This window comes from Miscanthus floridulus, chromosome 2 (genome assembly GCF_019320115.1).
Source record: "Miscanthus floridulus cultivar M001 chromosome 2, ASM1932011v1, whole genome shotgun sequence".
NCBI lineage: Eukaryota > Viridiplantae > Streptophyta > Magnoliopsida > Poales > Poaceae > Miscanthus > Miscanthus floridulus.
In genome coordinates, this window is record NC_089581.1 from 156,216,127 (window position 1) to 156,231,000 (window position 14,874).

The 14,874-nt window shown below is 45.1% G+C and overlaps 1 protein-coding gene across 4 annotated transcripts; it reads right to left on the reverse strand.

Moving 5' to 3' along the window:
* Positions 1-3,545: 3,545 nt before the first annotated feature.
* Positions 3,546-7,306, reverse strand: LOC136534198 (myosin-binding protein 3-like). 4 transcript variants are annotated; one of them, XM_066526681.1, is made up of 5 exons: positions 6,578-6,709; positions 5,939-6,488; positions 5,654-5,863; positions 4,180-5,546; positions 3,546-4,002 (listed from the first exon to the last, which is right to left on the reverse strand). In XM_066526681.1, exons 1-4 carry the CDS (start codon positions 6,584-6,586, stop codon positions 4,204-4,206), a joined length of 2,112 nt encoding a protein of 703 aa, XP_066382778.1. In that variant the 5' UTR covers positions 6,587-6,709; the 3' UTR covers positions 3,546-4,002; positions 4,180-4,203. The 4 variants fall into 4 exon arrangements, with proteins under 4 accessions (XP_066382778.1, XP_066382767.1, XP_066382772.1 ...); XM_066526670.1 differs by having other exon boundaries at positions 4,180-5,543; positions 5,939-7,306; XM_066526675.1 differs by having other exon boundaries at positions 4,180-5,540; positions 5,939-7,305.
* Positions 7,307-14,874: the final 7,568 nt, after the last annotated feature.

The following is a 14,874-nucleotide window of genomic DNA, read 5'->3' on the forward strand; positions in this document are numbered from 1 at the left end:
TCTACACATTCTATCACATGCATTAACACATAAATATGATGCCCATGACATGTTTTAGTAAATGATTTAGGGTGTAGCACCGAGAGTGTTGCAGTTCTGACGATATGCGAGCAAGTCCAGTGGACTGTCTGCGTGAACAGTGTTTTTGCTTTGAGCCAGAAGTTCCAGCAATCTGTGTCGGAACTTCCGACTCATATCTGAACGGTTGGATTTGCCTTTGAGTATAAATAGCTCTCTCCTCTCTTCTAATGCAATGACTCATTCATTACTCACCGACCTTCGTTCAAAATAGCTCCCAAGCATTCAAGGCTCCCCTCTCCTTTCCTCTTTGCTCCAATCTTCGATTCCCCTAGGGTTTTGAGTGAAAGAAGAGTGGATTAAGTGAGAGAATCACTTTGGCAAGCTTGAGCACTTGATTTCTTCATCAAGCCGGTTGGATTTGCGTCTATTACTCTTGGGTTCTTGGAACCCTAGCCGGCTAGGCGTCGCCCAAGAGCTTCCATCTTATGGAAGAGCCTTGGGAAGTTTGTATTAACCTTGATTTCTTAGTGGAAAGCTTGAGTGACCTTTGTGGTTGCTTTGAGAGAGGCAAGGAGGTGGAAGAGACTTCGACCTTTGTGGTCACCTCAACAACAAGGACGTAGGAGCTCCTTTATGGGGTTGCCGAACCTCAGGATAAATTATTGTGTCCCGCGTGCTTGTTGTTGTTGTTGTGATTTGTACTATCATATTTGTTCTTGTTGGTTCGTCTTACTCCCTAACTCTCCTCTTAGGGTTTGAAGTCGATCTACGGAGTCGTGACCTTCCGGCGTCAAAGGAGCAACCCCAACATTTCATCTTACCACTAGAGAGTAGGGTTGTAAGATATCTTTCACTCAAAGTTCGTTTTAACACTTGTAGTGCTATTCTCGTAGGTGCCAGAACTCCCAGCTGCTGGAAGTTCTGGCCCAAACTGTCGGGACTTCCGACTGTCACTGACATTTGACTTTGAGATTACACAGAATTTTTTAGATACGCCTATTCACCCCCATCTGGGCATTGTTTAGATCCTTTCAACAACGCAGGGCATCCCAACCACCGTCGCGAAAACAGGAAACATAAATCCCATTCCTTTTAACATGTCAATGCTAGCCAAGCAAGGTTGGGGATTAATACAAAATCCAAACTCTTGTGTGCGAGAATCCTGAAGGCAACTTGGTAGAGGCTAGCATATCTTGTGACCATATGTGCATGCCTAAGACTATTATCTGAATGTGATAGTTTAGCCAGCAGAAGTCATGTTGAGAATTGCAGCAATAGTTAAGGCATTGCAACCAGCACAGTTTGTAAGTACAATGTTGCATCGCCCAATGAGTTTCAGAGTTTGCCTTCCAAATATATGTAACTTAAAAAACACTTACAAGCATGGGTCAAATTTAATCTCTGATAAGTACCAACTGTAAAAATATGGATATCGAAAAATATCAGAAGTTGATGAGCCTTTATGTATGCTGACGATTTCAGGAAATTGCCATCTGCCTAATTCCAACTCTTGGTGCTCATACCAAAGTAAACATCCTACTATATATTCATGCAAAAAAAACTGCAAGTGGTGGTACAGGCACACGTGGTTTCCATTTGCATGATTTCTTCTTAGGCTTTGTTTGGATACATGTGTATTCACTTCAATCCACATGTGTTGGAGTGGAATGGAATAGAATTTAGTGTATTTTCACTCCAATCCACTTCGACACATGTGGATTGAGATGAATACATGCGTATTCAAACAAGGCCTTAAGTGTATCATTTGATTTGCATAACAACCTGTGTACATTCCATCAGATTTATCTTGGTAGGATCAGATACTGTGTTTTCTTTGGTTTTAGTTCATGGATTGAAAGTTACAGCTATATCATTGGCCCCTCATATTTAAAACTTTATTGACTTGATCTTCCTTGCAGGCCAACCAAAGAGACATCTAAAAGCTGGATACAGTCGTTTTGTTGGGGGCAAAACAGCTTAAAGCTGGGGAGTCAGTTTTATTTATCAGGTATGCATTCAAACTGAGTAACCCATTAGTATATTTGTTATGGCAGTGTTGAGCAATTACATCTCTTAGATTTTATATAAATATGCTTACAGTTTTATTTATCAGGTATGCATTCAAACTGAGTAACCCATTAGCATATTTGTTATGGCAGTGTCAGAGCAATTAAATCTCTTAGATTTTATATAAATATGCTTTTTTTTGAAAGGTTAGCAAGGGATTTTATATAAATATGCTTGATAAAATGAGATGAAAACTCCTCTTAGTTAGCATAACATATAATTTATAGACCTCTGGTTGTAATTATATAATGTTCTATCAGAAGAAGAAAAAAAAAGAATACCAACAACCTCTCTTTATCATTAACAGGGGAAGAAAACAAGGGAGGCAAATGCTACATATCCTCTGTATAATAAACTTCACTAATTGATTTACTTGATATATCCCAAACAACATAAGTTGATATATCAATAAAAAGAGCCAATGACGAGCTACAAATAATAAGAATTTAAATAAAATTACATCCAATATTATAAAAATAGTCATCCCACCAAATGTGTCCTTGTAATCTTTTCATGATGTATACATTTGACACCAACAAACTCAAACCGCCATATCTCAAAGTAAGATAATAATAAAAGTATCTTACAATACGCTATCATAATACTGAAACTCTGAAACATGGTGGTTTGTATAATTGTTTGCTTAAATGTTGTAACCATGTTCCCCTTTGTTTTGGACGGCTTCAGAAGTTTGAGAAACGAGTCTGTATCCTCTGTTTTTGGTACAACATACCTTTTTTTTATATCATTGCACTTGTAAGAACTACTAAGTCGGGTGAGGAAATAATCATAGTGCCAATTGCTACAGATCAATCCAGCAACATAAACCAGACATTGTCAAAAAAAAAGAATGAATAAAGGATCTTTCATTGGGATCTGTTGTGAATTTGCCAAGCTAAAGACTCCTCCAATAAGTAGAGAACCTCATATGGATGCCTTCATTCTTATATAAACTGCATTCCCATGTGCCATGTGTTATTTCTGCTTGCACGCGAAAGTGGGATTTGATGTTAGCTGAAATTATCAGCACAGAAATCAGACTCCTCTTTGGCTGCTACTCTTATATGTTTGAAAGTACATATGCCATTTTGTCCTAATGTTTCATAGTTTACTCGAATAACAGAGCACAAGTTACTCCTACAATTCTAGAATGCCATAACAGCTGAACTTATCTCTCCTCCATGCTATCTGTCAATGGTTGTAATCATATTATTATGTTTTGTAAATTTTCCATTATAAGGTACATTCCTGAGCTATAGAATGAAAGCACAACAACCAAGCAAAACAAGATTGATTGGCTGGGCTACAATGTATGAAAGATGGATTGGTACCCTCCAAACAGGGCGCGGCAAAGCCGCGCCGGTGTTTCTGGTTAGGATCCAATCTGAAGCAAAACCCAAGGACTAGAGCCTTAGGAGATAATCTTTACCACAGGGGGATTTCATCATAAATCTGACTATAGACAAAGAGCAAACTGCATGTACCAACCGTTCAAGCTACAACCTCACAAAAAAAATACAACAAATACATGAGGACTCCCTACCTCAGCTCAAAAACAAATCCGAAGTTAACCAAAAGATTAAATCCAATAAGGAAAAATAACAAAAAAAAAAGCATCCACATCTCCACTTGGGCTAACCTTTTTCTTTTGCCCCGTGCATGCCACAGAAGCTGTCACCATGATTCAGCTTTGTGCAGCTTTGGAAGGCCTAATGATTCCTACGACCCACCACCACAACAGTAAAAGCTGGCGGTGCTGGACCAGCACAAAAGCGAGGGCTTTGCTTCCGGCCCACAGACAAAATGAGCAGAGCCTCCTATAAATCAGGCAGTACCTTCCAGGGACCATCACCAATGCAGTGCCTTGGATTTACTCCAATCCAATCTACTCAATCGATTCCAAGCTAGGCTAATCTGCAAAGCATGATTGTTACTGGACGTTATTGCTGGAAACTGCCAAAGTCGTGTGACTATATGAACTTTTAAGGGAGATGCTATGTTGAGGATATACAGACAGTGTTGAGGATATACAGACAGTTTCAGTAATCACTCTGATTCAATTGACATCTAGATTTGACAGAAGGTGCTTACCGTTACCGCATATAGATGAACTTGCTAGGCTGAATTTGCAGCGATGGCATCACCGGCATTCTTGACGTGAAGCTCCACATTGCGGAGATCGCGAAGATGCTGCAAAATCTCCTGGAGAAGGTCCATGCCCTTGTCTCCTTTCTTCAGGGACTTGATGCAGTGCCTCAGGAATTCCTTGTCCGCCTCCAGCGCCTGCAATCTTTCATAGACATGATCAACCTCCTCTATGATTGCCAGCCTCTCCTGCTCTTTGACAAACACTGATACTGGCTTTGTTGCCGAATCATCGGCTTGATCTGCCTCTCCTACTCTTGCAGACGGCATTTGATCACAGGTCTCGTCGCCGACTGCATCGAACAGAGGCAGAAGACTCTTCCCTCTACTGATAGAGGCCCTTCCTCCGAACCTTGCCTTGTCACCGGTGACAACATGCTCAGGCGACTGAAGGCCATCGGCCGACAAATCGAAATCACTCGAGGAATGGCCAGTAACTTGTTTGCTGGTGTTGATATCGTCGTCTTCCAGTGTGAAGAGCCTCTCCTCCAGCGTCTTGAGTTCCTCCAAGATGGAGAGCCTCTCCATCTCGAAGTACGTCAAGGAGTCATCCAGAGCCGCTAGGTGCTTCGTGCTGTCCTGATCCCTCATGGAGCCAAGAGCAGCATCCGATGAGCTCTGAACGTTGCCGCCGTCGGGAGACTCGCCGAGCTCGCAGTAGTCGTCGGAGTGCCCGTCGCTGTCCTCGCCGCTGGAGGACACGGAAGTGCCACTGCCACTGGGGCTTACGCTTGCCCCATTGGCCTTGAAGCTCGCCGTCCTCCTCCTCTCCCTGTCCTCGTAGTGCTGCACCTTCTGCCTGTACAGCTCGAGCTCCCTCTCCAGCTCCTGCTTCTCCCTCTCCCGCTTGGTGACCAGCTCGTTCAGCAGCTGCAGCGCCTCCTGGTCGTACTCTGACTGCTCCTCCATCATCCGCTGGTACTGCAGCGCCTCCATCTGCATCGCCGCCTTCTCTTCCTGCAGCCGGTTGATCATCGCCATCGTCTGGTTCGTCGCGATGGCCGCGGCGTTCCGCTCTTCCTCCAGCTCGGCGTACAGCGCGCCCAGCGCCTTCCGCTCGGCCTGCAGCGCCGATTTCAGCTGGTCCACGGTGGAAAGCTCGCCGCCTTCCATCTCGCTCGCTACGCTCCCGTCCAGAGAGAGCGACAGCGACCGTTTCCTCTCCAGCAAAAACATTCTGTCGGAGCGTTGTGTAGCGGCGCTGTTCGTCGGTGTCTCAGGTGCTTTGTCTTCTTCGACCTCGTTCTGTTCGTTTGGCTGGAGGTCTAATCCCGTGCTCGTCGTCGCCTCCTCCTGTTCAACTTCACCTGCTTCTAATCCAACAAAAGTTAAAATTAAATTTAGTACAACAAAAGCGCCAATTATCAACTACTACATGGATTTTTTTGGGAGGTGAAGTAGCGTTCAATCACTTAATTACCTTGGTCAGGTGGCTCTAGAATTTCCAATGGCAATGGCAGATCATCTGCAGCTGCTAATGGAACAACCGGTTCCTCAAACTCTTGCAAATCTTGAAATCGAACGACATGGTCATCTTGTTCCCGTTCGCATATATCGCTTCCGATTGATACTTCGCAGTTCGTGTCCACCTCAGCTGTTCTGTTGTCATCTTCAGAAATGGCTTCTTGTACTGAAGGGGAAAAAAAAGATGGTTACCAATTGCAATGTATGGAACATGATACTGAGAAGCACATGAAGAAAGTACCTTGAGGCAAAAAGATGTGTTCTTCCTCGGCCGTGGAATCGCCAATTTCTGAAGTATCTTCAGGAACATCTCCATCATCTTGGGAAATGGAGTTATGATCAGGATGAGATGGGTTTGTTGGACACGACAGAGTCTCAGGACAAGGTACGGGGCTGATGGGCACGACGGAGTCCTCGATCACATCAGCCGGCGTTGCAACCGAGGAATCCAACATCCTCTTCTCCTCCAGAACCACTCCGATATCCACATCCCTCGCATCTTGCTCATCTTCTACTACACGATTCATTCCGTCCTCCTCTTCAACATCCCGATGAAAACCCGAATCATCGGCGACGGTCATCTCGTCAAGTGCCACCACCGACACCAATCGGTCGTCCTCGATCGCGGAGATGTCTTCGACCTGATCCATGAATTCCAAGGATTCATCCTGAACGGCAGCCATCACCTCGTCTTCTTGCTGTTGGGCATCCACCTCGCTCTGCTCTTCTTCGTGATCATCTTGAGCCAGCAGAACATAGCCTCGGTCGTCATCTTCTACCTCCTCGGTTACCTTCTCCAAGACATGTTCATCCCATGTAATTGTATCTTCTAGCTCGCGCAAAGAAGTCCGTACAACAGCTTTGCAGCAGGTACACGCACCTGCAGCATCGCTTGTCTTCTCCTTCCACTCGGACCGGCAGCCCTCGCACATCTCTCCGGCCACCGCGAGACGACGGTGGCGGAGGCAGTACCCCAGCGCGGAGATCTCCGCGGCGTGGTCGCCGCAGAGGGCGTCCCGCAGCCACCGCGCGGCGCCAGCCTCGTCGCCGCCGCCTTCCGCCTGGAAGAAGAGCCGGTCGACGCGGGAGCAGAGGAGGCACGGCGGGCTGAGGCCGAAATAGTCCGCGAACCTGGCGGTGGCGTAGGCGAGCAGGCCGTTGATGAGGAGCAGCGCGATGAGGACCCACTCCAGCGCCGCGTACGCCAGCGCGGACGTGACCCTGCGCGTCCTCCGGTGGAGCGCTGCCGCCAGCTTACCCGCCGACGCCGCCATGGCTCCGCGCTCGCGCTAGCTCTCTCTTCCTCGCTCGACCGCCCTTATGGTTACGGCCGTGGCATGGACAAGCGCGCGCGACCTTGCTCGGAGCCTCGCCGCCGAACGAGACCGGAGGAAAGTATGTGGAATGCTTGCTGCGAGTGGCCACCTGCAAAGGCAGAGTGGGGGAATGAGATGGCAGGGGGGAGAGTTGCTGCCGGTGCCGGGTTGGCAGGATGATGGATGAGTTGTTTTGAAGCTTCTTGGCTCTCGCCTTCTTCACCTTTGGAGGGAGAAAGGTCGGGCCATTGGACCCCATGAATGAACGAAAGAAAAAGCCTTGATTTTTTCAGGTCGGAATTCAGGGGGCCTAGGCGCCAAGCATACTACAATTTTCCTGTTCGATGCGGCCGGTGGGCGGTGGGTCAGTGGAAATGGTGCACCGGCCGAGGTGACGCGACCGCCGTGCGCTGCGTTGTGTTGCGTCTGTGAGTGGTGAGCACGCACGACCGGGCAGTCCGGCCCGGCTTATTGGTCTCGTCCTCTCGAGGGTAAAGGAGGCGGATATTTTTCGACCGTATTTGAAACCAAATCCGTTTAGAGAGGTTGAGATCTGTCCATATCTGAGTCTGGATATCCAACATCCGATACCGTATTCATATCCGAATACTCAAATCGTATATTTATGATGTCGATATCCAATCGTATCATATCTGACATAGTTGACACTATCCGTATTCGAATCCGAATCCGAACAGAAATATAAAAACAAATGTAATATCGGTGATATCCGTCCGTATTCGATCCGATTTCATCCCTAGGGTAAAGGCTGGCGGTTAGGACTCAAAAATCAACATGCATGTCAACTGTCAACAAAGAGATTATAAAAACATGTATAGACGTAGTAGATAAGAACGCATAAGCGATTTGACAGGACAGCATCGACAGGAAAAGAGTTGCTCTCCTCTGAATCACAGAAGAGGCTTTTTACATTTCGGCATCGGCAATAGAATCCGATGCCCGTTCGTAGTGGTACACTCGTAGCCAGACAGACGTGCTTGCTGTATTTTGCAATGTGATAGAAAAAAACGACAGAGGCAGCTGGAGCCTGGAGGCTCACCACATTATGATTCCGTAGCTTATATATATTTAAGTTGTGTCCGTTTCATATACAGGGAAACGAATCACAAATATCCTCTAGGCTGGAAAACCGAACAATATCAGCCATATCTTTTTAGTAAAATAATAATATTTTTTTATCTCAATAAATTAACATAATTATTAGCATTCGCTGTTTTTTCCGGCCCACCAAAGAAGCCGTTATGTGGCGGGCTAAGGACGCAAGACGAGGCACCAGCTAGGCTCCATGAGTGCAGTTGTAGAGCCAGAGCCCGTAAACGTGCCACGATTGGGAACGGATCCAAAATTCCACATATTTTGCCATACGGTTCCGCGCACACACTCAATGGCTCCCACGTGCTGCAATACGACCGCTAGCACTTGTGTAGTGTTAATTTTCAGCAGCAAGACAACGGTTACCATTCCTGCAAAAGAGCAAGCTAACGTGAGTACCGATCCCTATGCGGCTGTTTGGCTACCGGCTAATCTCTAGATAGGTTCCAGTAGACCAGCTGCGAAATGTTTGGTTGTCTGGTTTGGCTACAGTAGCCAGACTTAGCTAAGTTAAGTAGGATCCCTTAGCTAGGTTTTCTGAAAACGGATTGCCAAATCGTTTTCCACTAGCCACCTTGGCTAGCGCATCCCGTCCTCCGTTCACCTTCCTCCTTGGCCTCGTGTTGCGTCGTCGTTCCTGCCCCTGCCCCTACGCCGGCGACTCCCTTCCTCCGCTCTCCTCCCTCCTCGCTCTCGTGCTGCGCCGTTGTCCCTGCTCACGCCTCCGTCGAATTCGGCTGGGCCCACGCCTTCGCCGCATCCCGCCGGCCCCGCCTCCGCTGGATCCCGCCAACCCCGCCTCCGTCGGTTCCCGCGGACCCTGCCTCCACCGCACTTGTGTGCGAGCTTCTCCCGTAAGCCCTAGAGCCGGTTGACGAGGGCACGCACCTGGAGGCGGTCGATGTGCGCCGCCTGGTCGGCGAGGACGCACACCTCGCCCTCTCGCTCGACAGCCCGGACCAACGATGAGGGCGAAGGCGGGGTGCGCAGCGAAGGCGCTCGAGGGGGCGGCCGGCGGGTGCTTCGTGATGAGGCCCTCGTCTCGTGAGGGCACAGGGACGGCGGCCGACGCGACCCCCGGCGCCCGGCCGAGGAGAGGTGGGTTGGAATCGTGAAGCTTGATGATGTGAGGCCCGCGCCGGACGGCCATTGGAGGCGACTGACGTGGCCGCGGCGGGGATTGTGTGGATTCGTTGCTCGCCGGACATGGTGCTATTGCTGGTGGATGGTGGCAAGTCTACCTCCATTCTTATGCAAGGCGATTCTATCAGCATAGCTAATACCAACCAAACAACCTAAGGTTACATTGCTAAAACCGGTCTTAAGCTGCTCTGGCTTAAAATATAAGTCAGGCTAATTTTAGGAAGACAACCAACCAGACACTACGTGATGTGGAGCAGCAAACAGGAGGACCGGTAGAAGGACGGTTCTCGGCTACTACGCCACCGTAGGGCGGTTGCTAGGACTGTTGATGGGGAATTGAAAGCCACGGATCACGGAGATGTTGGGCACAACGGAAGGACGTACAAGAGCTGGAACGAATGATCCGTTGCAGTAGTACGGCGGTGCCGTCCGTTGGTGGCGAAACGGGCGACGGGAGCGGCCGTGCGCGGGCGGCAGAGGTGGACCAGCCGAGACGAGAGGGAAGGAAGGCCAGGACAGGGGGCTGCTGGAAGGTGCTGGGAGTTGATTGCGCGGCCGCGGCGCGGCGCCCCCACCCGCCACCGACCCGACACAGCTTTCGGTAGCCTCTTCGCCTTTGATGAACGGATTCCTCCCACTCCCAGGCTCCAGCGCGTCTGCGTGGTTTTCTAATCCGTCCGTTCGTAACGACCGCGCCTCCCACTTCGGGCCGTCCGCGCGCCACCCAGGCCGCCGCGGCGCCGCCCCCGCCGGCCATCGTTTCCCGGTTTCTTTAGCCAGCTTTGAGAGCTACTGGTGTGGACTATGGAGCCAACAAGCGGTGTCGCATCGGATCATTTCCGAAAGCGGCAGTCGAGGAAAAAAGGGGTTAGCATCGCTGGATGGAGAAGAATCTGCTTGAAGCAAACACGGGATAGTAGGGACGCGGCCAGAATGCGAACAGAGGTCAAGAGACGTGTGTTTGTGTCCGGGGGTTTTGTCACGAACCACGGAACCAGACAGCATTGCAGCTGGCAGTTGAGAGCGTCGGAGCTTATTAAGTCCAGCTATGCAGGATTAAAAAAAAAAGGTCCAGCTATGCACTGAAATGCAAAGTGGATCAAGTCTGCTGCCTTTCTTTATTTTGTCTTACCTCTATAGCTCATATATACTTCACATTGTGCAGCGCCAAATATATAAGTTCATCTCCTAAGAAAAAATATATAAGTTTACGAGAGTTGTACAAGAAAGGTCATGATTTATTGCTACTCGTTCATTCTAGATTATAAAGTGTTTTAATTGTTACAGATTACTTCTAATATGTTTTTAAACTTATTATATACCTAAGTGTATAGTAAAAGCTATATATATATGTAGAAAAATAAAAAAAGTCTTATATTTTTAAAGCGAAGGAAGTACTATATAATATTTTTCATCAAGGATGTCTTTACGATGTCTCATATTCAATAAGCTCCTTTATCTTCGTTGTTGAGCATTTGCATCACATCATAAGACATTTTTTCACCATGGCTATCATTGTTTGCTCAACCCAGTGTGTGGACTAAGTACCTGTTCATCTTATATGAAACATATTAGTCCAGCTAAAATTAGCACTCAAATACCAAAACCAAATCAGGACCTTCACTAGTTTATACAGTTTCTATCCTTATTTGAAATGAAAATTTAGTGCTCTCTGCGCCTTTTATTTAAAAACGCACATTTTATATTTTGTACAAAATGGATTATAGGTTATACACTGCACATTATTTACAACAATGACATAATATATAAGTAGTACATTCAACACTTAGGATGTTTAGTGTTTATACATATTACTCGACTAGGTAGCGCGTCCATGCGTTGCTACGGAATAGCTAATATTTTATACTAAAACATACGGATCGCATGATAAGATAGCAATATTGTAAAAATTAAATACCAACATTAAAGTGACATTTAATCCAAAAAAACAAATTTATGAAATTAACACAGTCACGGAAAGCGCGACGTCGCAGGCTCACAAACTCTGCTTTATAGACTTTTCCGTGATGCGTCTAAGATAATGTTTTATATCGACAGAAAGAAATCTCCGATATCCATTTCTTTCATGCGTCAATAAATCCATGAATAAGTTCTGCCACATCTCCATACCATCCTGTACACAGGCTTGAGTATATATATCAATATTAGTACCTATCGCTTGGGTAATACTACGTCTCTTGAAAAATCTTCCACAAAAACTTAAAACAAAGTGTTATACTCCCCGTATAAATATGTGTGGCTTTTGGTCTATTCCACGTAGATATATATACTGTAGAATAAGATATCAACTTAAGTGTCTATGACAAGATTTACGATCAGCAATATATAGAAATAGTTAAATCATAAGTATTATTATTGCAAGCCACAGTGACTCTGAGTTAGTTACCCACCTATATCCTCTACAATGTTTTCTTTCCGTCTAAATTTTTATTTGAAGACATCCTCTTTCTATCCAGAAATATGTACATTCACTGTGGCCGTGTACTGCAAGGTAAATTCAAAAGTGTTCCTGGCATACATCAGCGCTGGTGTGTCATTACACCACTCTTCAATAGGTCTAGGGTCAATCATGATAAGCATCTTCTCCTTCTAATCGAAAACGTAAAGCATATATTTTTGAACGGGTAGCCATGACAAAAGAAACTACAAATATGGTAGCGTTTAGAATAGTATATAGGAAACAAGTAATAAAAGCAGGGGCAAGCGACTTACGTATCTGCATTGTGGTAAAAAAATACAACCCATTGCCAATGATGGTTTTGTTCCTATCCATCTCTCTCCACTTTCTTGCAAATACACTTACGCAACACCACGTTGCCCTTCCTCCTGGTTCTATGGGGAAAATAAGCTACACTGCCCCTACTAGTCAGTACAGTTTGAAGGTTAGTGTATATTATGCCTTTTCTGCTACATCTTCCTTTATTTTTGCTTAAATTTGCTTGGTCCATTTTGTGCAAAAGATTGAAATTTGACGAGCTATTACGCACCATTAGTCGTGTAACACCCCTGATGTTACGAACTTACTTAGCATCGAGATTTAGGTCCGAGAAGGATTAGCCTAACAAGTTTCCGGGTTTTAAAAATTTATAACACATGCGAGGCGAAAAATAATTTATAGGAACAAGGATCAAACATAACTTGTATTTAGTACTTCAATAAAAATTGAAGTACAAATTTAGTAGATGGAAATGCAACTTTAACTTTTGAAAAATAGATGTTGTTAACTAGTGTTTTGGGAGCTCAAAAATCAAATTTGACGTTAAGATAAGCTCTTTTCGTTAAGTCGGCAAACACTTGAACTATTATTAAAATACCACTTGCATATATATATCACTTGCATTAAATTATCTGATGCTTGTGCATTAAATTTTAAAGAGTTGAATAAAAACCACTTGCATATATATATCCTTATCCTATGAGTCCTACTAGTATATCAGGATCGTGTAGATTGCTAGGCTATAGGATTTGGTAGAAGTCGAGTGATTACCTGTCACTCGCGAGAGATAGGAAAAATATTATTGTTGTTATTATATTATTATCATATGGAATATATATGGATGATAATTGGAGACCGGGCGGAATGATACTTTGGATCTGGATTTGGTTATGTATTCGAGCGAGGCTCGGATTGTAGTTGTTTCGCCTGTGTCGATTGAGGACCGTCTGTTGCTGTGGATGGTAGTCAGGTCACAGACTTATTATCCTGAGCACATACTTGATTATGGGAGCGGAAAGGCTCATTACGCTCTTATCGCGGGTTTTGGCTCTTTCTGGACCGACTGATTGTAGGCGGGGAAAGGTAGAGGTCTAAGCACCATACTGAGACTGGGTTTCAAGTGTGGGGGCTTGGAGTCCAAGTTTGGATGAGAACCTAGACCCCTTGACAGGAGTGTAATGGGTTGATCTTGTTTATGCCTAGAGTACAAATAGGGCGTGTGTTTTGGGTACCCAACTAGGATACATTAGTTCACGAATCGTCGTTTCTATGAGACGGTACGACTTAGCTATGATCTAGCACCATAGTAAGAACTAGAATATGAAAGATGATAAAATGGTTCTGATTGCTCACCACCTGCTTGAAAGTAGCATAGGTGCTTACATAGAATGGTTAGTTAATGAACAAATGATGACTGCTAATAAAATTGACTATAAGGATGCACGTTTAGTAATGCTTCCTGTAGATGCAATAACCCACAAGCCAGATAGCCTTGCATATCCTTGAAGTCTTTTGTTTTTCTCCTGTCGGGTAAGTCTTGCTAAGTATAATCGAGTACTCAGGGTTTTATTCCCCCTATTGCAGGTGACTGGAAGATACTTAGAGCTGACTCTTGTGGGTGGAAACCTCCTGGTGGGCTCAGCGAGGATTCCTTCTCGCTATGATCGTAGTATTTATTTATAACCCTCACTAAAGTTTTTTTAAAAGAAAAGATGTAAAATCTGCTAGCATCTCTTGTATATAAATGTCCACTACGTTAATGCTCCACCATGTCATTAAATTAATCCTTGTTTCCTCTGTAACTCCGATAACCTTGTTAAATCCCGTTGTTATAATCAATTGAGGTAATATTCTGTTACGGTAATAAAGTGATGTAAGAAATGGCTCAAGAATATTGTAAGTTTTATTCTCTCGTTTATGATCCTGATGGAAAAATATAGATTTTCGAGTCCTCCCTTGGGGTGTGCTCGACGGAACTGCGTAGTTGGGTCCTCTCCTGAGTAGTTAGTGTCTAATGGAAGACAAGTACTCCTAGAAGGCATTAGATTAGACGGTTCTGCCACAAGTCGCTCTTTCTATAGGTGCATTAATCTTTCTCTGTCTTTCCGCTTCTTAGATTGCAAGTTACACCCTACCTTCTGCATGCATATTACCTTAGACATGCTTTGACACCTCAGATACTGTTCGTGTATATTTCAACAGCTTATTTTCCATTTTACAGGGGCCCATCGTGCATACTCTTCCATCAGACCTAACACCACAAGGTAAACAAGCAACTATTCGTGTCCGTGTTACCAGAAAATGGATCTATGATGCCAGCATCTTAGATGGACCAGTCCTGTGCGTTGATCTTGTTCTTGCTGATGAGAAGGTATACTGCTATCGACTTCATCATTTCTGTATACACCGTTTAGTGCAGTCACACAGATTTGCTGACATTTTTAGCCACTTCACCCTTACAGTGCTGCTGCTTGAACCAAAACTACTGCTGCATACTCTAAATATGTTGCTATTCTTTTTCAATAGGACAATGTCATCTATGCTAACATTCCCCAACCAGAGGTACAAACCAGAGGCCCACTCTAAGATGGTTTCTTCCAAAAGCAAAGGATACCGACTACTATAATTTCAAAAGGAAACAATACCATGTCTACCCTTAGAGAGATGACTTACAAATAATTTAAAGTAAATGGTATTATCTAAACACAAAATATAGCCTCACCAATGTCATCTATATATTACCATGTATTAGAGTAATGCTTCCTTCCATAATTACTCTAAAGTAATACAACTTTCTGCTCTATATGCTTGGCTTGCTTCATGTTGAATAGTTATTTCTATCTTATCTAACAGGATCAAGGTTACTGT

Excerpts from the sequence above, each read along its gene's own strand:
- LOC136534198 (XM_066526665.1), bottom strand. The coding sequence starts at position 6,971 with ATGGCGGCGTCGGCGGGTAAGCTGGCGGCAGCGCTCCACCGGAGGACG. Across the intron at positions 5,864-5,938 it reads ACACATCTTTTTGCCTCAAG|TACAAGAAGCCATTTCTGAA; the intron begins GTACTTTCTTCA and ends TTTCCCCTTCAG. Across the intron at positions 5,547-5,653 it reads TCTAGAGCCACCTGACCAAG|AAGCAGGTGAAGTTGAACAG; the intron begins GTAATTAAGTGA and ends TTGTTGGATTAG.